The 22,784-nt window shown below is 46.0% G+C and overlaps 1 protein-coding gene across 4 annotated transcripts in view; it reads right to left on the bottom strand.

Moving 5' to 3' along the window:
- LOC133354882 (transmembrane protein 181-like) overlaps nt 1-22,784 on the bottom strand; it is a 58,839-nt gene that overhangs the window by 17,458 nt on the left and 18,597 nt on the right. For all 4 annotated transcript variants that reach the window (XM_061572064.1, XM_061572055.1, XM_061572037.1 and 1 more), the window contains exons 5-8: nt 11,560-11,684; nt 11,007-11,132; nt 8,125-8,205; nt 5,069-5,168 (exon numbers count right to left, since the gene is read on the bottom strand). In XM_061572064.1, coding sequence (XP_061428048.1) covers nt 5,069-5,168; nt 8,125-8,205; nt 11,007-11,132; nt 11,560-11,684 — 432 coding nt within the window. The remainder of the gene's footprint in view (nt 1-5,068; nt 5,169-8,124; nt 8,206-11,006; nt 11,133-11,559; nt 11,685-22,784) is intronic.

The raw sequence follows: 22,784 nt of genomic DNA, 5'->3' as shown, positions 1-22,784 counted from the left end.
CACACACGGTGGCATCACACACACACACACGCTGGCATCACACATGATGGCGTCACACACTGGCTGGTGTCACACGCTCGCTGGCATCGCATGCGCTGGTATCACACACATGCTGGCATCACACATGATGGCGTTACACACACACACTGGCGTCACACACACACACTGGTGTCACACACACACTGGCGTCACACACACACACACTGGCGTCACACACACACGCTGGCGTCACACACACACACTGGCATTACACACACACACACTGGCGTCGCACACACACACACTGGCGTCACACACACACTGGCATCACACACATACACTGGCGTCACACACACACTGGCATCACACACACACTGGCATCACACACACACACACTGGCGTCACACACACACACTGGCGTCACACACACACACTGGCGTCACACACACACACTGGCGTCACATACACACACACTGGCGTCACACACACACACTGACATCACACACATACACTGGCGTCACACTAACACACTGGCGTCACACACACACACTGGCGTCACACACACACACACACTGGCGTCACACACACACACTGGCGTCACACACACACACTGGCGTCACATACACACACACTGGCGTCACACACACACACTGACATCACACACATACACTGGCGTCACACACACACACTGACATCACACACATACACTGGCGTCACACACAAACACACTGGCGTCACACACACACACACACACTGGCGTCACACACACACACACTGGCGTCACACACACTGGCGTCACACACACACACTGGCGTCACACACACACACTGGCGTCACACACACACACACTGGCGTCACACACAACCACACTGGCGTCACACACACACACTGGCGTCACACACACACACACTGGCGTCACACACACACTGGCGTCACACACACTGGCGTCACACACACACACACACTGGCATCACACACACACACGCTGGCGTCACACACACACATTGGCATCTCACACACACACACTGGCGTCACACACACACATACTGGCGTCACACCCACACTGGCGTCACACACACACACCCTGGCATCACACACACACACGCTGGCATCGAGGCGGTGCTCATCTCCTGGTTACAGGCCCTGAGCCAGGGGTAGAAATTCTGCATTCATATGAGTTCGTTCCATAGGACAACCGCTGTTGACTAACAACACTAAATATTAGCATGGTTGGCTCCGTATAGTGTGAAAGAAGTTCAACATATGTACATACAAAGTGGTATTTATTTAATACGTCTTGGAAGGTTGCTGGGCTGCGATGACCCCAGCCTGAATTCTAAAGAAAACCTTCTGATTATTTCAAATCTGTAAACGATGAGAACTCCCATTCCAGCAGACACATTAGTGCTGGCTGAAAACAAGCAGGTTTAACAAAGATGTAAAGGTATGCAGCATTGCATGTAGAAAATCTCAGCCTTATCCAAAACTGAATGCGTGGGCATTTTATCGAGGGACTCTTTTGCGGGTATCAAAGTGATGAAAAGAAGAATAGGCTTTACCCTTTCTGGCAACTATTTTTATTTTGCCAGGTAAGGCCCACTGAGCTATGTAACTCTTTTTCAGAAGCAACCTGGCCACAAAAGATCGCTCGACGAAGTGGCTTATTATGTGGCAATTTATTGCAGCCAAATACTCTAAACGCATGATGTTGATTCTAAATGTAGGGGGGGAAACTGGAGGATGAACATGCAAACTCCAACTATACAGGCGTCAGAGTCAGGATCAAACCCACAACCTCCTGTATACGAGGTGAGGTATTTAACTTCTCACCACCGTGGTGCCCACAACACCAAATAGACACCTATTGCAAGAGACCAAGTCTGCATGCTTGTGGTAAAACATTCCAAAAAATACATGGTCTGATAATATATGTACAGTGAGGGAAAAAAGTATTTGATCCCCTGCTGATTTTGTACGTTTGCCCACTGACAAAGAAATTATCAGTCTATAATTTTACTGGTAGGTTTATTTGAACAGTGAGAGACAGAATAACAACAAAATCCAGGAAAACGCATGTCAAAAATGTTATAAATTGATTTGCATTTTAATGAGGGAAATAAGTATTTGACCCCCTCTCAATCAAAAAGATTTCTGGCTCCCAGGTGTATTTTATACAGGTAATGAGCTGAACTTAGGAGCACACTCTTAAAGGGAGTGCTCCTAATCTCAGCTTGTTACCTGTATAAAAGACACCTGTTCACAGAAGCAATCAATCAATCAGATTACAAACTCTCCACCATGTCCAAGACCAAAGAGCTCTCCAAGGATGTCAGGGACAAGATTGTATACCTACACAAGACTGGAATGGGCTACAAGACCATCGCCAAGCAGCTTGGTGAGAAGGTGACAACAGTTGGTGCGATTATTCGCAAATGGAAGAAACACGAAAGAACTGTCAATCTCCCTCGGCCTGGGGTTCCATGCAAGATCTCACCTCGTGGAGATGCAATGATCATGAGAACGGTGAGGAATCAGCCCAGAACTACACGGGAGGATTTTGTCAATGATCTCAAGGCAGCTGGGACCATAGACACCAAGAAAACAGTTGGTAACACACTACGCCGTAAAGGACTGAAATCCTGCAGCGCCCGCAAGGTCCCCCTGCTCAAGAAAGCACATATACATGCCCGTCTGAAGTTTGCCAATGAACATCTGAATGATTCAGAGGACAACTGGGTGAAAGTGTTGTGGTCAGATGAGACCAAAATGGAGCTCTTTGGCATCAACCCAACTCGCCGTGTTTAAAGGAGGAGGAATGCTGCCTATGACCCCAAGAACACCATCCCCACCGTCAAACATGGAGGTGGAAACATTATGCTTTGGGGGTGTTTTTCTGCTAAGAGGACAGGACAACTTCACCGCATCAAAGGGACGATGGACGGGGCCATGTACAGTAATCCCTCGCCACTTCGCGGTTCAAGTTTCGCGGCCTCAGTGCATCGCGGATTTTTCGAACTGATTTAAAGGCCTCATTATACCTGTGCAGTAACACCATCATCATCATCATCTTTCATCATCACATTCATCGAACTGCACAGGTCTGTCATCGTCGTCATTGTCATCGTCATTGTCATCGTCGTCGTCGTCATTACTGGAGTCAAGTCTCAAGATACTACTGTCATTGGTGAGTGTAGAATACCATAATACGTATCGTATGAGAGAGAGAGAGAGTGAATGTATAATATTAAGGTTTTATAATTAAATAGATTTAAGTAAAATATATATATAAAGTATAAATATACATATTTTAAACATTCTGGTACCCACACACACATATACGGAAATACCTAGGGGGCCAATCCTACTTCGCGGATTTTCACCTATCGCGAGGGGTTCCGGTCCCCATTAACCGCGATAAACGAGGGATCACTGTACTGTCAAATCTTGGGTGAGAACCTCCTTCCCTCAGCCAGGGCATTGAAAATGGGTCGTGGATGGGTATTCCAGCATGACAATGGCTCAAGAAGAAGCACATTAAGTAAGGTCCTGGAGTGACCTAACCAGTATCCAGACCTTAATCCCATAGAAAATCTGTGGAGGGAGCTGAAGGTTCGAGTTGCCAAACGTCAGCCTCGAAACCTTAATGACTTGGAGAAGATCTGCAAAGAGGAGTGAGACAAAATCCCTCCTGAGATGTGTGCAAACCTGGTGGCCAAATATAAGAAACGTCTTACCTCTATGATTAACCAACAAGGGTTTTGCCTCCAAATATTAAGTCATGTTTTGCAGAGGGGTCAAATACTCATTTCCCTCATTAAAATGCAAATCAATTTATAAAATTTTTGACATGCGTTTTTCTGGATTTTGTTGTTGTTATTCTGTCTCTCACTGTTTAAATAAACCTACCATTAAAATTATAGACTGATCATTTCTTTGTCAGTGGGCAAACGTACAAAATCAGCAGGGGATCAAATACTTTTTTTCCCTCACTGTATTGTCTCTGAAACTGATTGGCCTACACAGAGACAGCCTTCTTTGTGGCCTTGTCGCACTGTTTTATCACAAGCATGTGTGGTTAATGCACACTTGATGCCTTGCAAGAGGTGTGTCTATTTGGTGCTTTTACATCTTAACACCTCCTGTGTTTTTGCCAGGAAGGGTGTGGACATTTTGTCGGCAAGATCCGCCAGCTCAAGAGATGAGAAAATGTGGCTGTCCCAACTTGTGTTGACTGCAAGTTGCTCGCTCTACCGCTGATCCACCATAGACGGCTGCGCAGACCGTGCGTGCATTGACAATAACGACACGGAATTGTGTTTGACACAGCGCCTCGTACACCATAGCGGCTCACAGCGCTCCACATCTCGCTCGCACTTCTGTGGCCGTCTGTAACAGTTTTCTTTCCGTGATTAGAAAGCCTCTGGTGGCTATGACACTTTTAAATCATCGAGATTGAAAACTAATTTCATTAAAACTTCTTTTTGTGTTTCAGTTTGTTGCCGTTGCCCTGCACCGACGATTAGCGTGGTTAGCTACGTACGGTGCGAAAGAAGTTAAACATACAGTAAAATAAAGAACAAAGATCTCCCGTAAAGCCTTAACAGACTGTTGGGGCAAGTGCTGTTAGTGACCACCTATGAAGGCCGGCACGGGATATGAGGGGGTGGGTCGCCAGCACCACGCCTGACCACCTTTATCTCCCCAGAGGACATGCTTACACACTGCACCAGGTACTAATTTGAGGCTGAGTCGACCTAGGGGAGGCCCGGGACCAGTTCAGATAATTGTCACTGGTGTTGGCCGTGAGCGGTATCGAACTCGGCTCGCCGGGTTCGTAGCGCAGCGTGCTAACCGCTACACCACCGCTCCCCCAAAATACAGTACACGCATCTCACCTCAAATATTTGAAAAGGCACCCCCAGCGGCAGCTAGTCCCTCGTGGCTCAATCACGTGACTCGGCACTTGGCTTTAAATCGGGCACCGGTGTTGCCAGGAGGGGAGCCGATGACTGCCGTGCGATCCCAACTGAAGCAATTTGTCTCCAATGCTACCGTGGGCCAGGAGGTGGCAGCCCAGGCCCAGCCTCACCGTTGTAGAGGACGAGCATAGGCAGCAGGGCGGTCGTCCACTTCTGTTCCATGGTCCACTCCAGCAGCGGCACCTTCAGCATGAGCCAGCCGTACACGCACTGCAAGGCACATCGCAGCAGACGCAGCGTCCCACCAAGGGCACAACACCCTGTTACACAATCGGTGACCTCAGTACAGTATTATTATTATTACATAGTAATACCCAACTTTACGTCTACCCCTTTTTACGTCGTTTTGGCAAATACGTCGTAATTTGATTATTAACGCCGCTACCTGGATTTGCGTCGCCTGAGCCCCACACGCTTACGTCACTGACAGCATCGTCGTACGTCCTTTGCCTCCACCAACTACTACCCTGTGGATCGCTTTGATTGACGTAGTTTCAATATTCGTCGTCGCACCTTTTGGGAACACATCCCCGACGTAAACTGGTGTATTACTGCACGTTATTTTATTCTTCACATTATGCGCAGCTGCAGCAGTCTGAAACGCTCTTCCTTCCGAGATTAGGAAGCCACTGGAGCTATGCACTTAAATTATATCTAGATTAAAAACACATTTATTTAGAACTGCTTTTTTTGTTTAGTTTGTTGTCCTTCCACCCGCACCTCCTTTAAGCACGGTTGGCTACGTACGGTGCGAAAGAAGTTCAAGTTCAACATACATACATACACTGATGCCGTTTGACGTTGTTTGAAGTGGAACGTTTTATCTTTTTTACTCACTGGTGAGTGAGCTGAAACAATAACTTGGTGCGCTAAACGCTCATACACATGACAAATACATTTATTTGGCTGTCTCAGGCGGTTGGAGGGCCTTAACAACATGGATTTAGACTAATAATATTCAACGATGAATCATAATATTGGCTGCAAAATCTTACGTGGCAACCACAGTATAAGCGAAATGAACACGTCTCATTGAGAGAGTCAACGAGAGCAGTAGACATACGAGTTTTTTTGGGTTAGATCGCGTAAATATAAATGTGTCTTTAAACCTGCTACCACCCGACACAGCCAATGAGTAAGGTTTGTCACGTGAACAAAGCGTGCCAATTCGTTACTCATACAGCACACCGATGTGTTGGAGATTAAATGCACAACATTTACAATTCGAGTACGACGTTTCGCCCGGTATTATAACGAGCATCATCAGGCGACAGCCAGAGTTGTGTAGAAATCCTCCTGTTTGGGTCTTCAAGCCCACGTGTTAAACTGAGAGCAGTCCAGCTATGTTGAGTTGTTGCAAGCACAGTCAAGCAGAAGGGAGAGAATTGCAATGAAGGCAGCAAAAGCAGAAGCGACCTCTCATTAAGCAACGGCCAATTGGGAGTAGAGGAAGCGGAAGACACATCGCCCTATTACCCGGCGAGACGCGCACACCGAGGCACAGTGCCGTAACGTGGGGGGAGCGGCGTCGCACGCCCACATAAACCATCGCTTCATACGTAGGATTAAGGGGCTCAATAGGTGACTTCCAACTGGCAGAGATGTACGGGGTTGGGAGATGGTCATAAAACAAGCATGCGTCTCTCTCGTTTGCGTGGACTGTTAAGTGGTATTGTCTCGTAAGCCTTGCGGCAGTACTCTGGTTTCCTCTCGCACACAAAATACTCATTACAAACAAATGGCTGCACAAGAATGAACACTACATTGCAAAACTAAGGTACAAAGAGTCCTAACGCTCGAGTTTTCATTGCTAAATAAATTACGGAAATTGTTTCCATTACAACAGAGGTTCCGACTTGTGCAACGATAGTGGGAAGTGGGGCGCAGGAATAGATAGATAGATAGATCGTTTATTGTCATTGTCACCAGTACAACGAAATTTAAAATGCTCACCAGTCAGGGCATCATTCATAAATGTAAAATTAAACAAAACAAAAAAATAAAAATAAAATTAAATGAAAGATAATCAATTTATACTATATATAAAAACAGCCCAAGAAGAAGACCGAATCAAGCTGGAACTCTATCTGTGTGAGCCATACACAAAGTGGGATAACAATACATTTTTGATTTACCCGTGGATTCATTGTTGGGGTTGTGGATTTAACTGTGTTTGCGAATAAAATGAATAAGTAACTTTATAAGCTGCTCTGTACTCATTGACGGTCAGTGAAGAGGTGTCCAAGTGACCCAAGTAAACACCAATTCTTTGAAACAAAGCAATAACAAAGGACAATGCGCCCTACTTCATCACTCCCATTCCACACCTGCAATGAACGATTCTGTTTCAAAGCCTTCGATTAGCAAGGTTGGCTACGTAATGTGCGAAAGAAGTTCAATATACATACATACATTTACATATGCTCTGGATTTGTTTGTGTGGTTTTGTTTTTATCTGGGTTACCCCTCCACAATTACCCTGAGTAACCCGAAAGTTGATGGTAAGTCAGCGAGTTTTCCGTGTGCCGGTCAATCCAGTCCCTTGACAAAACGACGGGGTCAAAATTTGTACTAAATATTCTATATTTGTTTGTATATTGAACTTCTTTCACGCCGTACGTAGCCAACCGTGCGAATCGGAGATGGGGGTGGAAGGACAACGAACTAATCAGACGTATTTGGTGGAACGCTGCTAGGCTGGCTTGGAGTAGGGATTATTGGCATAAGGCACTACCACTTGGGAACGAGGTACGCCTATCCATAACAACCCTATATTATTGTACGCTATACTCCAGTGTTCTGTATTCCAAGGCCCGTGGGCCACTAGCGGCCCCTGATGTGCAGCCCTCCGACAATACACAAATTTGAAAACACCCCCACCATCATTGTGCTTTCAAACCCCCAATGGTTTCAAATGTGTGGCGGCACTCACACTGATGATGTCTTATCGGCGAAAGTGGCCCCCTCTAAAAATTAGTGAAGAGCACTGCGAACGTGAGGTTGGCGGAGCTGTCGCAGGAACGATTTCTGTTTCCAAAACAGCAGACCTGGCAATGCCCGGCACGGCCCGGCGGTCCGCAAAACACATGTCGAGAGTTCAAAGTGTCCGCCGCGTAGATGGGGAGGGCGCGAACGTGCGCCACCCCCGAACGAGCGCCGGGCGTACCATGATGATGAAGCTCAGCAGCACGAAGAAGAAGCGGAACCACACCTCGATGAGCGTGAACGTCTTGTTGTACGTCATGAACTAGAGCACAGCGCAACGCACGACGGGAAATTTGAGCACAACGCACGATCGATTCATCACCACCACCACCACCATCACCTTCATTCACCATCATCCCTAACACCACTCCTCATCAACATCTGCATTATCATCTTTATTTATCACTATTGCTATCGTTATCTTATTCATCATCATGTTCATCATCGAAAACTAAATTGTTTTTATTTTACCAGGTAAGGCCCCCTGAGCTATGTAGCTCGTTCAGAAGCGACCTGCCCACAAATGATAGCTCAACAAAGTGGCTTATCATGTGGAAATTTATAGCAGCCAAATACTCGAAACGCACATTTCTAAATGTGGAGAGAAAAACCGGAGGACCTGGAGAAAAATCAATGTGACCAATGGGAGAACGTGAAAACGCGAAATATACAGGCGTCAGGGTCTGGGCCGAGCCATCTTTGTACTCAAAGATGGCTCGGCACAAAAAGGTGCGCCACGGTGTGGGCGTCAGCGCTTCGCTTGCGCACCGGCACGTGCGTGCGCTTGTGTGCACGAGGCAGAGCGAGCCCGATTGGTCAGCTCGGGGTGTCCGCTGAGCGAGCGTGATGACGTCACCACTCTCCTACTCCGAGATTCCTTCATTTCTTTAGAACTTTTGTGTTTAGTTTGTCATCCTTAATAGAGGTTTTCTGGGTTAGATGGTGTAAATATATAAATGTGTCGTTAAAACCCGCCACCACCCAACACAGCCAACTAATAAGGGTTGTCACGTAAACAGAACATGCCAATTCGTCACTAGTACAGCACCTCCGATGAGCATGGTTGGCTAGGTACGGTGCGAAAGAAGTTCAACACACATACATACATTCTCAGATTCTCCCCGTGGGATTGTTTGCTAAATAGGGCCCCAACCTTTCTGCACAGTGAACAGTGCTAAAAGCCAGCATGCACATTAGGGCGGTCCGCATAACTCGGGAATTCTACAAATGAGCAGAGCCCAACTCTGTAGGGATGAGGCCCACGATGGGTTTTTTTGCCAACTGTTTAAAATATTTTTCGTGAGCTGTGCATTTTGCTCTCACAGACGGCAAACCCTGGTACAATGTCACGGGGAGACTCTTGCTGGCAGAAGGCGCCATTCCAGGGCTAAGCGCAAGCGCACACGAGTGTCTCGCTCGTCAGCGCGTTGGGGGTGATGTCAGCCAGCCCACTCGCTGTCAGCGCTGCTGCCTCCGAGGTGTCGTGAGCCTCGCTCAATCTGCTGCAGCAAAGCGCCGCCGCCTGGCTCCCTGTAAATTACAGCTGGCTCCGGGGCATTTTAAATTATTTACAAGCCAATACATCGGAGGCAACTGTACTCACAGTCCATACAGTAATGAGCACATGGCAATCACCGTCCTTTTTGCGGTGCAGCAGTGCAGTCCTTTTATTGACCAAAGTAAACAAAGGTATAGTGTACAAATAACCAATATAATCAAACCTTTTTCGATGAAGGATATCATAAATCCCAAGGACTCGATATATTTATTAGCTAGGCAAGTGGCATGCGCCTGTAATCCGTTTGGTTAGAGGGTATTGGAGGGGGCCGAAGTTTCCATCATGAGCTATGAGATTTCCAACTCACTCAGTGATAGAGTAGCCAGGGCATGGCAGTACAACAAGTGGGTGAAAGTAATATCGCATTGCTGGGTCATTGCCTATCGCTCCTCGAAGTGAAGGGCTGGGAACCTCTTCCTTACCGAGGCCAAATGGGGACTTGGAAACACCTTTGGCAGGCAGCCATATTTTAAAAAACTCAACAGTGACTTCTGTCAATACAAGGTGTCCTTGCAGGCGCAGAAGTGATTGATCCGCAATGAAAATTATAAAGACGGCGTTTTTGCCAGGTCGAAAAATGATCCCTTCTAATTCCCGATTAGTGCGGCTAAGATGCTTGCAGTGACGAGTAGATATCGTATGCGGATCGTTTCAGAATGATAGGCTTAATGTGACCACAACCCGTATAAAATTAAGTCACGGGATACGGGGAGTAGCTCCAACCCTAACTCTTGTATATCTGGAATTTGCGTGTTCTCCCCGTGGTTGCGTGGATTTTTTTTCCGGGTCCTCCGGTTTTTCCCTCCAGATTTAGAATCAACATGCGTTCAGAGTATTTGGCTGCTGTATATTTACACGGGATAAGCCACTTCGTTGAACTATCATTTGTGGCCAGGTCGCTTCTGAAAAAGAGCTACATAGCTCAGTGAGCCTTACCCGGCAAACACAGCAAGTTATTTATTTATTTTTAATTAACTCCTAGGTATTTTTTGCAACAATTACGGTGATATCCAGTTTGAATCGGTGACAATTTTGGTAAATATCTCTCTCCGTCTCTCTGTGCTGCTCTGATGGAGGCATACAACCGGTGGTGGACAAGTGCCGGCACAAGGCGGTCGGCATGCCGCAACAGCACTTCTCAGAACACCAAGATCCCCCGTATAGCCTTGACAGACTGCTGAGGCAAGTGCTGTTAGCGAGTAACCGGCACGGCACACGACGGGGTGGGTGGCCAACACTACGCCCGGCCACCTTTGTCTCCCCAGTGGCAATGTTAACAAATCGCTGCACCAGGTACAGTACTCATTTCAGACTGAGTCGACATAGGAGAGGCCTAGGACCGATTCAGATAATCGTTACTTGTGTTGGCCGTGAAGCACAAAATCGTCGAGTTCGTAGCGCAGCGCGGCGCTTACCACCGATACCCTACTGCCCCCCCCCTCCCCCACCACATCAGAACACCAAACGCATGTGTGCGGTGCATGCGGGGCGGGCGGTGCGCTCACAGTGAAGTAGATCTGGCGCACGGGGATGGCGAGGTCACCCAGCCCGTGGAGGCGGAGACGCGCGGAGTAGTGGCCGTAGGCCATCGACCCCAGGTGGAGCACCACCAGCTCGTTGCACGTCGGCACCTGAATGTAAAGAGAGAAACCGTAAGAAATAATAATCATAATTATTACTATTTTGCACTTGTTTACCCAGGAAAGTGTTTGAGTCTCAATGCACTTTTTCAGCATGGACCTAGCAAGTTTTTGCAGCAGGGAGCCATGTTGCTCTGTACAATCTCAATTGCCTGTAATTTGCAAGACATTTTTTTTTGCATTGGGATGTTTTGGCCAATACTAGTTAGATTGTATGCTTTTTTTAGTTTATAGGGAATCTGGATGAAACCTATGCAGAACACGGGGAAAACATACAAACTCCACGCAGAAATGCACCCAAGTCGGGAATCGAATCCAGGTCCTTGTTGCTGTGAGGCACGAGCGCGCTGCGCTAACCCCCCGAGCGCCCCTGCCAAGATGCAGCGCTGGGATGCGAGCGCTCCTCCAGACGCCGCACCTTATTGCAGATCACCGTGTAGTTGTGGCTCCGCGCGTTGCTGTAGCTGATCAGCTCATCCTGCTTCTCCCCCGTGATGCCCAGCAGCACTACCGTGAGAGTGAGCTCCGTCCTCACCACTTCGGCTGGCTCACACACACACACTCGCTCACGTTAGCCACAAAGACAAAGATTCCCCCATATAGCTTTAACGGGATGTTGGGGTAAGTGCTGTGAGTGAGCACCGATGAAGGCTGACACGGCAGACGAGGATGTGGATGGCCAGAACCACGGCTTGCCGCCTTTGTCTCCCCAGTGGTGATGTTTACACATCGCACCAGTTACTCATTTGAGGCTGAGTCATCCTAGGAGGTTCAGACAATCGTCACTGGTGTTGGCCACGAGTGGGAATTGAACTTGGCTCGCCGAGTTCGTAGCACAGCGTGCTAACCACTGTGTCACCGCTCTCCACGTTAGTCACACACACGCATCTACACACACATGCACATGTGCTCGCTAAAGTCAATAAAGAAAAAGATCCCCCATGTAGCCTGTAACAGACTGTAGGGGCAAGTGCTGTTAGCGAGCACCTATGAAGGCCGGCACAGCACACGAGGGGGTGGGTGGCCAAAACTACGCCCGGCCGCCTTTGTCTCCCTCATGGCGATGTTTACGCACCGCACTAGGTACTCATTTGAGGCTGAGTCGACCTAGGGGAGGCCCAGGACCTGTTCAAATAATCGTTCCTGGTGTTGTATGTGAGCTGAAATCGCCAGGTTCGTAGCGAAGCATGCTACACCACCGCTATTGAAGTCAACTCACACACGCACGCTAACAGCACGCAGACACCCACACAAAGCACCGGCGCACGCAAACGTTTGCGTACACAAGTACGATGGCACAGTCCACTCTCGATTATCCAGGGTAATGCCCAGGAGGCATTGCTCGGATAAAACAAAAACACAGATAATGCAAAATACGTGGAAATTAAGGTGTAAGCATCCCGATTGTTTAGCTACATCACAATGGGGGTGAAGGCATAGAATGCCTCGCCTGTTTTTATTGCTTCTTGCACTGACTGGGGTGCACCAGACTGCTGCCTATGATATCTGTTTCTCTCATATCACGTTTGAGAGTTTGGGACATGCCGCCCAGGCACGTATCTACGAAGTAAAAACACTATACCGTCAAAGAGCTCTTCTTGTTTCTTTCGGTAAAGTCACGTAGAAGGGAAGTAATAAAATAATAAAAATAAAACATAATAAAACAATTCTCACGACGTTTCGGCTACAACGCAAGCAGCCGTCTTCAGGTGAAGAATGAGACACTACCAAACTAGGAGCTTATATATAAGCTGCATTGGGGGTTGAAGAGCGCCTTAACAAAAAGAATGTGCATGTGAAGAGGAATTTAGCATATTCATGGAAAATGCGTAGGCGTTGGGCGGGGGGGTGTCAAAGTCATATTATGCCCATGCATTATGCAGGATCAGCAGCAACCAAGGGGGGTGCAGGGATTAGCAGTAACAAAGGGAAGGAATGTTAATGATATGTAGCTGCAGTTACTCAACAACCACGTAGAAAACTAAAGTATAAACTACATAAAAAACTAAAGTATAAACTGCATCGCACCATCAGTATACTTACTATACTCTATAATAAGCTGAGTTACTAACAGCAAGTAATACATTACCATTCTACCTCGTAAAAATTCTATAATATGCTTCCATCTAGACCTTATTCTCTTACATCACACGAGCATATACCGTACTATATACTGCCATAGATAAACCCAACATTAAATTATATACTGTATTGCTGTAAACCAACCTATATCTTATACATTTAATATAACACTATGTATTATTCTACACACCCTAATGTGTGTCGAAATGGTTTATTACGTCCTTCCAATGATTGCTGAGCCAGAATCCATCTTCTCGGTTAAAATTGTCTCTGTGTTTGTATATGTGGATCGCCTCATGAACGAATCTCTCATGATAGCCAGATGGCTTGCAGAGAACCTCTGTCTTGGAGAAGTCAATATCATGTGAGCCCACTGAGTTGTAACAGTGATCTGCCACGGCTGAGGTGTTTGTCCTACCGTGTTTCAGGTCAGCTTTATGTTCACGGATGCGGTCCGAGACATGTCGTTTGGTTTCCCCAATGTAACTGCTACCACAGAGGCAACTTAGTTTGTAGACGCCAGGGTACTGTATGTCTGGAACCACATCTTTTACAGACGGTACCAGATCACGGATTTTATGTACTGTGTTGAATCGGACCTGGATCTTGTGTTTAATCAGGATTTTGGAGATCTTTTTGTGACCCCAGCAATGTAGGGTAAGGTGATGGTCTTGAAAGGCTCCTCAACAGGATCCTTCTTGATGGTTGGAGTGATGGCTTTGCGGATTGTATAGTCGGAGTAACCATTTGCCTTAAGAGCTTGGCGTACGTGTTTGAGTTCACTGGAAATGTGTTCATGGTCGGAGATGCATTGGGCTCTATGATATAGAGTCTTGATGAGGGAATTCTTCTGGGATGGATGGTGGTGGGAATCCGGTTTTAGATAAGCATCCGTGTGGGTGGCTTTCCTGTAGACAGAGTGGCTCATTGAACCATCAGGTCTCCTTTTGATTAGGACATCCAAAAAGGGTAGCTTGCCATCATTTTCGACTTCCATGGTGAATCTGATGGCTGGGTGTATGGAATTGATGTGGTCGAGAAATTGGTCTAGAGCAGGCCGGCCATGTGGCCAGATGACAAAAGTGTCGTCTACGTACCTCTTCCATAAGGTCGGGCGTAGAGTGGCAGTCTGGATAGCGTCCGTCTCAAATTTCTCCATGAAGATGTTGGCTACAACCGGAGATAGGGGGGAGCCCATTGGGGTGCCCTCAATTTGCTTGTAGAAGGTTCCATTCCAGGTGAAGTATGTATTGGTTAAGCAGTGTCTCACCAGGGGGGGTACCCCAGCATTCAGTCCTTGATGAACCAAGTCTTCAATGATTGCGATGGTGTCAGGCACAGGTACCTTGGTGAACAAGGAAACCACATCAAAACTGACAAGCAGGTCGTCTGGGGACAGGGCAATCCCCTTGATTGTCGATACCAGGTCAGTAGAGTTTAGTACTGCAGAGGTGGTTTTTCCAGTGAAAGGCCGTAGGATTTCGGACAAAAAACGAGCCAGTTTGTAAGTGGGGGAGTTGATAGTAGAGACAATGGGACGAAGAGGTGTATCTTCTTTATGTATCTTTGGCAAGCCGTACAATCTTGGTGGTCTGGCTGCAGAAGGTTTCAACGAGAACTGTTTGGTCTGATCAATTAATGCGGTTGAAGCAGAAATGATGTTGTTGGTTTTGGAGACGAGGCTGTTGGTGGGGTCTCTTTTTATTTTTGTATAGCTGCCATCGTTTAATAGTTCTTGAATTTTGTTGTTGTATTCTATTTTGTCCATGATGACAGTGGCATTGCCTTTGTCGGCTGAGAGGATGACAATGTCATCCCTCTTTTTTAATTGAGCTAATTCAAAACGCTCCTCTTTGCTGATGTTGCTAGCTGGCATCTTAGCGTTTTTGAGGGTTACAGAGATTTCAGATCTTGCTACGTCTGCAGCGATGTGACTCAAGCCCTTGAGAGCTACATCTACTCGAGCAATTATATCATTAACTGGTATGTGTCTAGGTGTGACTGCAAAGTTTAGTCCTTTAGCTAAAACGGATTTCAAACCTTCAGAAATAGGACTGTTACTGCGATTAATTACGACTTTGTTAATATCTAGCTTTTCAATGTGTGGGTCCGGTTTCTTGTTTGAGAGGCGATTGAATTTGGAAATCAAGTTGTCCTTACATTTAGTCGACATAGCGGCAGCTGAAGAGGCAGTCATTTTTTCCACATGTTCCCAATCCGATGTGGACATTGTTACACTCAAAGATAAGTGTGATTTGTAGAGTGTCTTGTCTAACTGATCTAGTTCGGTGCGCGTAAGTCTGATTTTCTCTGAGATAAGAGCTAAGCTAGTTCTAGACAGAATTCGTTTCGCATTAGAAGAAGTTACAGCAGCAGATGTTAGTGTAAATGCGTTTGGTATTACCTTAGAGTCGCGGCATCTCTTCAGAAAGGTGAGAGACTCGATTAGCTGAGCCTTCTTATCCCGGAGCTTGTTGAAGGATCTCAAAGTTATGTGGAAACCCTCCCCGTAGAGGCGGTTAAATTTCGATTTAAAGCTTTCGTGACTGCAGGGATTCATCTTCTTGTTTCTTTCGGTAAAGTCACGTAGAAGGGAAGTAATAAAATAATAAAAATAAAACATAATAAAACAATTCTCACGACGTTTCGGCTACAACGCAAGCAGCCGTCTTCAGGTGAAGAATGAGACACTACCAAACTAGGAGCTTATATATAAGCTGCATTGGGGGTTGAAGAGCGCCTTAACAAAAAGAATGTGCATGTGAAGAGGAATTTAGCATATTCATGGAAAATGCGTAGGCGTTGGGCGGGGGGGTGTCAAAGTCATATTATGCCCATGCATTATGCAGGATCAGCAGCAACCAAGGGGGGTGCAGGGATTAGCAGTAACAAAGGGAAAGAATGTTAATGATATGTAGCTGCAGTTACTCAACAACCACGTAGAAAACTAAAGTATAAACTACATAAAAAACTAAAGTATAAACTGCATCGCACCATCAGTATACTTACTATACTCTATAATAAGCTGAGTTACTAACAGCAAGTAATACATTACCATTCTACCTCGTAAAAATTCTATAATATGCTTCCATCTAGACCTTATTCTCTTACATCACACGAGCATATACCGTACTATATACTGCCATAGATAAACCCAACATTAAATTATATACTGTATTGCTGTAAACCAACCTATATCTTATACATTTAATATAACACTATGTATTATTCTACACACCCTAATGTGTGTCGAAATGGTTTATTACGTCCTTCCAATGATTGCTGAGCCAGAATCCATCTTCTCGGTTAAAATTGTCTCTGTGTTTGTATATGTGGATCGCCTCATGAACGAATCTCTCATGATAGCCAGATGGCTTGCAGAGAACCTCTGTCTTGGAGAAGTCAATATCATGTGAGCCCACTGAGTTGTAACAGTGATCTGCCACGGCTGAGGTGTTTGTCCTACCGTGTTTCAGGTCAGCTTTATGTTCACGGATGCGGTCCGAGACATGTCGTTTGGTTTCCCCAATGTAACTGCTACCACAGAGGCAACTTAGTTTGTAGACGCCAGGGTACTGTATGTCTGGAACCACATCTTTTACAGACGGTACCAGATCACGGATTTTATGTACTGTGTTGAATCGGACCTGGATCTTGTGTTTAATCAGGATTTTGGAGATCTTTTTTGTGACCCCAGCAATGTAGGGTAAGGTGATGGTCTTGAAAGGCTCCTCAACAGGATCCTTCTTGATGGTTGGAGTGATGGCTTTGCGGATTGTATAGTCGGAGTAACCATTTGCCTTAAGAGCTTGGCGTACGTGTTTGAGTTCACTGGAAATGTGTTCATGGTCGGAGATGCATTGGGCTCTATGATATAGAGTCTTGATGAGGGAATTCTTCTGGGATGGATGGTGGTGGGAATCCGGTTTTAGATAAGCATCCGTGTGGGTGGCTTTCCTGTAGACAGAGTGGCTCATTGAACCATCAGGTCTCCTTTTGATTAGGACATCCAAAAAGGGTAGCTTGCCATCATTTTCGACTTCCATGGTGAATCTGATGGCTGGGTGTATGGAATTGATGTGGTCGAGAAATTGGTCTAGAGCAGGCCGGCCATGTGGCCAGATGACAAAAGTGTCGTCTACGTACCTCTTCCATAAGGTCGGGCGTAGAGTGGCAGTCTGGATAGCGTCCGTCTCAAATTTCTCCATGAAGATGTTGGCTACAACCGGAGATAGGGGGGAGCCCATTGGGGTGCCCTCAATTTGCTTGTAGAAGGTTCCATTCCAGGTGAAGTATGTATTGGTTAAGCAGTGTCTCACCAGGGGGGGTACCCCAGCATTCAGTCCTTGATGAACCAAGTCTTCAATGATTGCGATGGTGTCAGGCACAGGTACCTTGGTGAACAAGGAAACCACATCAAAACTGACAAGCAGGTCGTCTGGGGACAGGGCAATCCCCTTGATTGTCGATACCAGGTCAGTAGAGTTTAGTACTGCAGAGGTGGTTTTTCCAGTGAAAGGCCGTAGGATTTCGGACAAAAAACGAGCCAGTTTGTAAGTGGGGGAGTTGATAGTAGAGACAATGGGACGAAGAGGTGTATCTTCTTTATGTATCTTTGGCAAGCCGTACAATCTTGGTGGTCTGGCTGCAGAAGGTTTCAACGAGAACTGTTTGGTCTGATCAATTAATGCGGTTGAAGCAGAAATGATGTTGTTGGTTTTGGAGACGAGGCTGTTGGTGGGGTCTCTTTTTATTTTTGTATAGCTGCCATCGTTTAATAGTTCTTGAATTTTGTTGTTGTATTCTATTTTGTCCATGATGACAGTGGCATTGCCTTTGTCGGCTGAGAGGATGACAATGTCATCCCTCTTTTTTAATTGAGCTAATTCAAAACGCTCCTCTTTGCTGATGTTGCTAGCTGGCATCTTAGCGTTTTTGAGGGTTACAGAGATTTCAGATCTTGCTACGTCTGCAGCGATGTGACTCAAGCCCTTGAGAGCTACATCTACTCGAGCAATTATATCATTAACTGGTATGTGTCTAGGTGTGACTGCAAAGTTTAGTCCTTTAGCTAAAACGGATTTCAAACCTTCAGAAATAGGACTGTTACTGCGATTAATTACGACTTTGTTAATATCTAGCTTTTCAATGTGTGGGTCCGGTTTCTTGTTTGAGAGGCGATTGAATTTGGAAATCAAGTTGTCCTTACATTTAGTCGACATAGCGGCAGCTGAAGAGGCAGTCGTGACGAAAGCTTTAAATCGAAATTTAACCGCCTCTACGGGGAGGGTTTCCACATAACTTTGAGATCCTTCAACAAGCTCCGGGATAAGAAGGCTCAGCTAATCGAGTCTCTCACCTTTCTGAAGAGATGCCGCGACTCTAAGGTAATACCAAACGCATTTACACTAACATCTGCTGCTGTAACTTCTTCTAATGCGAAACGAATTCTGTCTAGAACTAGCTTAGCTCTTATCTCAGAGAAAATCAGACTTACGCGCACCGAACTAGATCAGTTAGACAAGACACTCTACAAATCACACTTATCTTTGAGTGTAACAATGTCCACATCGGATTGGGAACATGTGGAAAAAATGACTGCCTCTTCAGCTGCCGCTATGTCGACTAAATGTAAGGACAACTTGATTTCCAAATTCAATCGCCTCTCAAACAAGAAACCGGACCCACACATTGAAAAGCTAGATATTAACAAAGTCGTAATTAATCGCAGTAACAGTCCTATTTCTGAAGGTTTGAAATCCGTTTTAGCTAAAGGACTAAACTTTGCAGTCACACCTAGACACATACCAGTTAATGATATAATTGCTCGAGTAGATGTAGCTCTCAAGGGCTTGAGTCACATCGCTGCAGACGTAGCAAGATCTGAAATCTCTGTAACCCTCAAAAACGCTAAGATGCCAGCTAGCAACATCAGCAAAGAGGAGCGTTTTGAATTAGCTCAATTAAAAAAGAGGGATGACATTGTCATCCTCTCAGCCGACAAAGGCAATGCCACTGTCATCATGGACAAAATAGAATACAACAACAAAATTCAAGAACTATTAAACGATGGCAGCTATACAAAAATAAAAAGAGACCCCACCAACAGCCTCGTCTCCAAAACCAACAACATCATTTCTGCTTCAACCGCATTAATTGATCAGACCAAACAGTTCTCGTTGAAACCTTCTGCAGCCAGACCACCAAGATTGTACGGCTTGCCAAAGATACATAAAGAAGATACACCTCTTCGTCCCATTGTCTCTACTATCAACTCCCCCACTTACAAACTGGCTCGTTTTTTGTCCGAAATCCTACGGCCTTTCACTGGAAAAACCACCTCTGCAGTACTAAACTCTACTGACCTGGTATCGACAATCAAGGGGATTGCCCTGTCCCCAGACGACCTGCTTGTCAGTTTTGATGTGGTTTCCTTGTTCACCAAGGTACCTGTGCCTGACACCATCGCAATCATTGAAGACTTGGTTCATCAAGGACTGAATGCTGGGGTACCCCCCCTGGTGAGACACTGCTTAACCAATACATACTTCACCTGGAATGGAACCTTCTACAAGCAAATTGAGGGCACCCCAATGGGCTCCCCCTTATCTCCGGTTGTAGCCAACATCTTCATGGAGAAATTTGAGACGGACGCTATCCAGACTGCCACTCTACGCCCGACCTTATGGAAGAGGTACGTAGACGACACTTTTGTCATCTGGCCACATGGCCGGCCTGCTCTAGACCAATTTCTCGACCACATCAATTCCATACACCCAGCCATCAGATTCACCATGGAAGTCGAAAATGATGGCAAGCTACCCTTTTTGGATGTCCTAATCAAAAGGAGACCTGATGGTTCAATGAGCCACTCTGTCTACAGGAAAGCCACCCACACGGATGCTTATCTAAAACCGGATTCCCACCACCATCCATCCCAGAAGAATTCCCTCATCAAGACTCTATATCATAGAGCCCAATGCATCTCCGACCATGAACACATTTCCAGTGAACTCAAACACGTACGCCAAGCTCTTAAGGCAAATGGTTACTCCGACTATACAATCCGCAAAGCCATCACTCCAACCATCAAGAAGGATCCTGTTGAGGAGCCTTTCAAGACCATCACCTTACCCTACATTGCTGGGGTCACAAAAAAGATCTCCAAAATCCTGATTAAACACAAGATCCAGGTCCGATTCAACACAGTACATAAAATCCGTGATCTGGTACCGTCTGTAAAAGATGTGGTTCCAGACATACAGTACCCTGGCGTCTACAAACTAAGTTGCCTCTGTGGTAGCAGTTACATTGGGGAAACCAAACGACATGTCTCGGACCGCATCCGTGAACATAAAGCTGACCTGAAACACGGTAGGACAAACACCTCAGCCGTGGCAGATCACTGTTACAACTCAGTGGGCTCACATGATATTGACTTCTCCAAGACAGAGGTTCTCTGCAAGCCATCTGGCTATCATGAGAGATTCGTTCATGAGGCGATCCACATATACAAACACAGAGACAATTTTAACCGAGAAGATAGATTCTGGCTCAGCAATCATTGGAAGGACGTAATAAACCATTTCGACACACATTAGGGTGTGTAGAATAATACATAGTGTTATATTAAATGTATAAGATATAGGTTGGTTTACAGCAATACAGTATATAATTTAATGTTGGGTTTATCTATGGCAGTATATAGTACGGTATATGCTCGTGTGATGTAAGAGAATAAGGTCTAGATGGAAGCATATTATAGAATTTTTACGAGGTAGAATGGTAATGTATTACTTGCTGTTAGTAACTCAGCTTATTATAGAGTATAGTAAGTATACTGATGGTGCGATGCAGTTTATACTTTAGTTTTTTATGTAGTTTATACTTTAGTTTTCTACGTGGTTGTTGAGTAACTGCAGCTACATATCATTAACATTCTTTCCCTTTGTTACTGCTAATCCCTGCACCCCCCTTGGTTGCTGCTGATCCTGCATAATGCATGGGCATAATATGACTTTGACACCCCCCCGCCCAACGCCTACGCATTTTCCATGAATATGCTAAATTCCTCTTCACATGCACATTCTTTTTGTTAAGGCGCTCTTCAACCCCCAATGCAGCTTATATATAAGCTCCTAGTTTGGTAGTGTCTCATTCTTCACCTGAAGACGGCTGCTTGCGTTGTAGCCGAAACGTCGTGAGAATTGTTTTATTATGTTTTATTTTTATTATTTTATTACTTCCCTTCTACGTGACTTTACCGAAAGAAACAAGAAGATGAATCCCTGCAGTCACGAAAGCTTTAAATCGAAACGTCAAAGAGCTGTTTTAGCCAATCAGGCGGTGGGTCTTTCTAAGTTGGTTTAGAGATCCTTCATCAACTATAGCCGTCCATACATTCAGTCGAAATGCCAACAGCAACAATAAAAAAATAACCTAGGTTAGTTTATACAGGCAGGCGCTGGACGGGTCTGCACTTTCTACCCATCATCAGCAGAATGTAGTCGGTTAAAACAACTGCTGCCCCACCCCTCCCCGTTATCCCATGGGTCTCCCCCCCCCACCCCCCCCCCTTATGTACCCTGCTCCCGATCGTTACCCCCTACCACGGAAGGAGGGTGCATTGCGGCCTAGCCTGTTATACATTAAATACACCTTGTTCCTACCGCTCCTTTTGAAACCCCCACTGTATTTCTCGGTTCTTTAATGACAATAAAAAAATGCTCACAAAAATAAAACTGTTTCTGATAGCTTGATAACGGCTGTTTTGTTTGGTCTTTGTGGTATTTTTGTGGGGAGGGGGGTTCCGCTTTCCTTTACATTCTGGAACCTTCAATGCGAGCCCCCCCCCCCCCCCCCTGTGCTGGAGCCCGCATGGCGGAACAAAGGCTTGTGGAGGGAGAGGGAGGGAGGGAGGATTCCGCGAGTGAACGCATCTCAACCCGGGCTCACGGCGGCGGCTCTCCTCCAGGCGCCCCGTGTTGAAGCGCACGATGTACCAAGCGGAGAAAAAAAACGAAAGCGGCACTTTCGATCTGCGCTTCTAAGCCTAAATAATTAATTGAAGTTCTCAGAACATAAAGTTTTCACGTGTGGACTCCGCGACGCGAGTGGCCGCATTGACTGACAAACCAACATTGCCTCGGAGGTTTGGCCAACTCTATTTATACGAGTGTTTACATTCGTGCGGAACTCAGAGAGAACGCACAAGTGAGAGGTTACGCACTCAAAGGTCTGCACATATGGGTTCATGAACCTACTTTCTATACTTTAATATCCTAGTCACCTCGCAGGCCACAGCTTCTTTGGGAGTTTCACAAATTTGTGGGCTTGTATGTATATACGTTGAACTTCTTTCGCACTGCACGTAGCCAACCGTGTTAATCGGAGGTGCGGGGGAAGGACAACAAACAAAACGCAAAAAGCAGTTCTATAGGAGTGAGTTTTCAATCCAGCTTCATGACCCCTTGCCTCCAAAGCGCTCACCTGCAGTCGTACGTCCCTGTGCCTGGCTCTTAATATTATCAGGCGGTCAATAAAACAAGCACCAGTACGTGG

Source organism: Lethenteron reissneri, chromosome 6, assembly GCF_015708825.2.
Source record: "Lethenteron reissneri isolate LAM-NWPU_2019-01 chromosome 6, ASM1570882v1, whole genome shotgun sequence".
In the NCBI taxonomy this organism is placed as follows: Eukaryota; Metazoa; Chordata; class Hyperoartia; order Petromyzontiformes; family Petromyzontidae; genus Lethenteron; species Lethenteron reissneri.
Note: the sequence above shows the minus strand (reverse complement) of the source record. Positions and strands in the feature narration are given on the sequence as shown.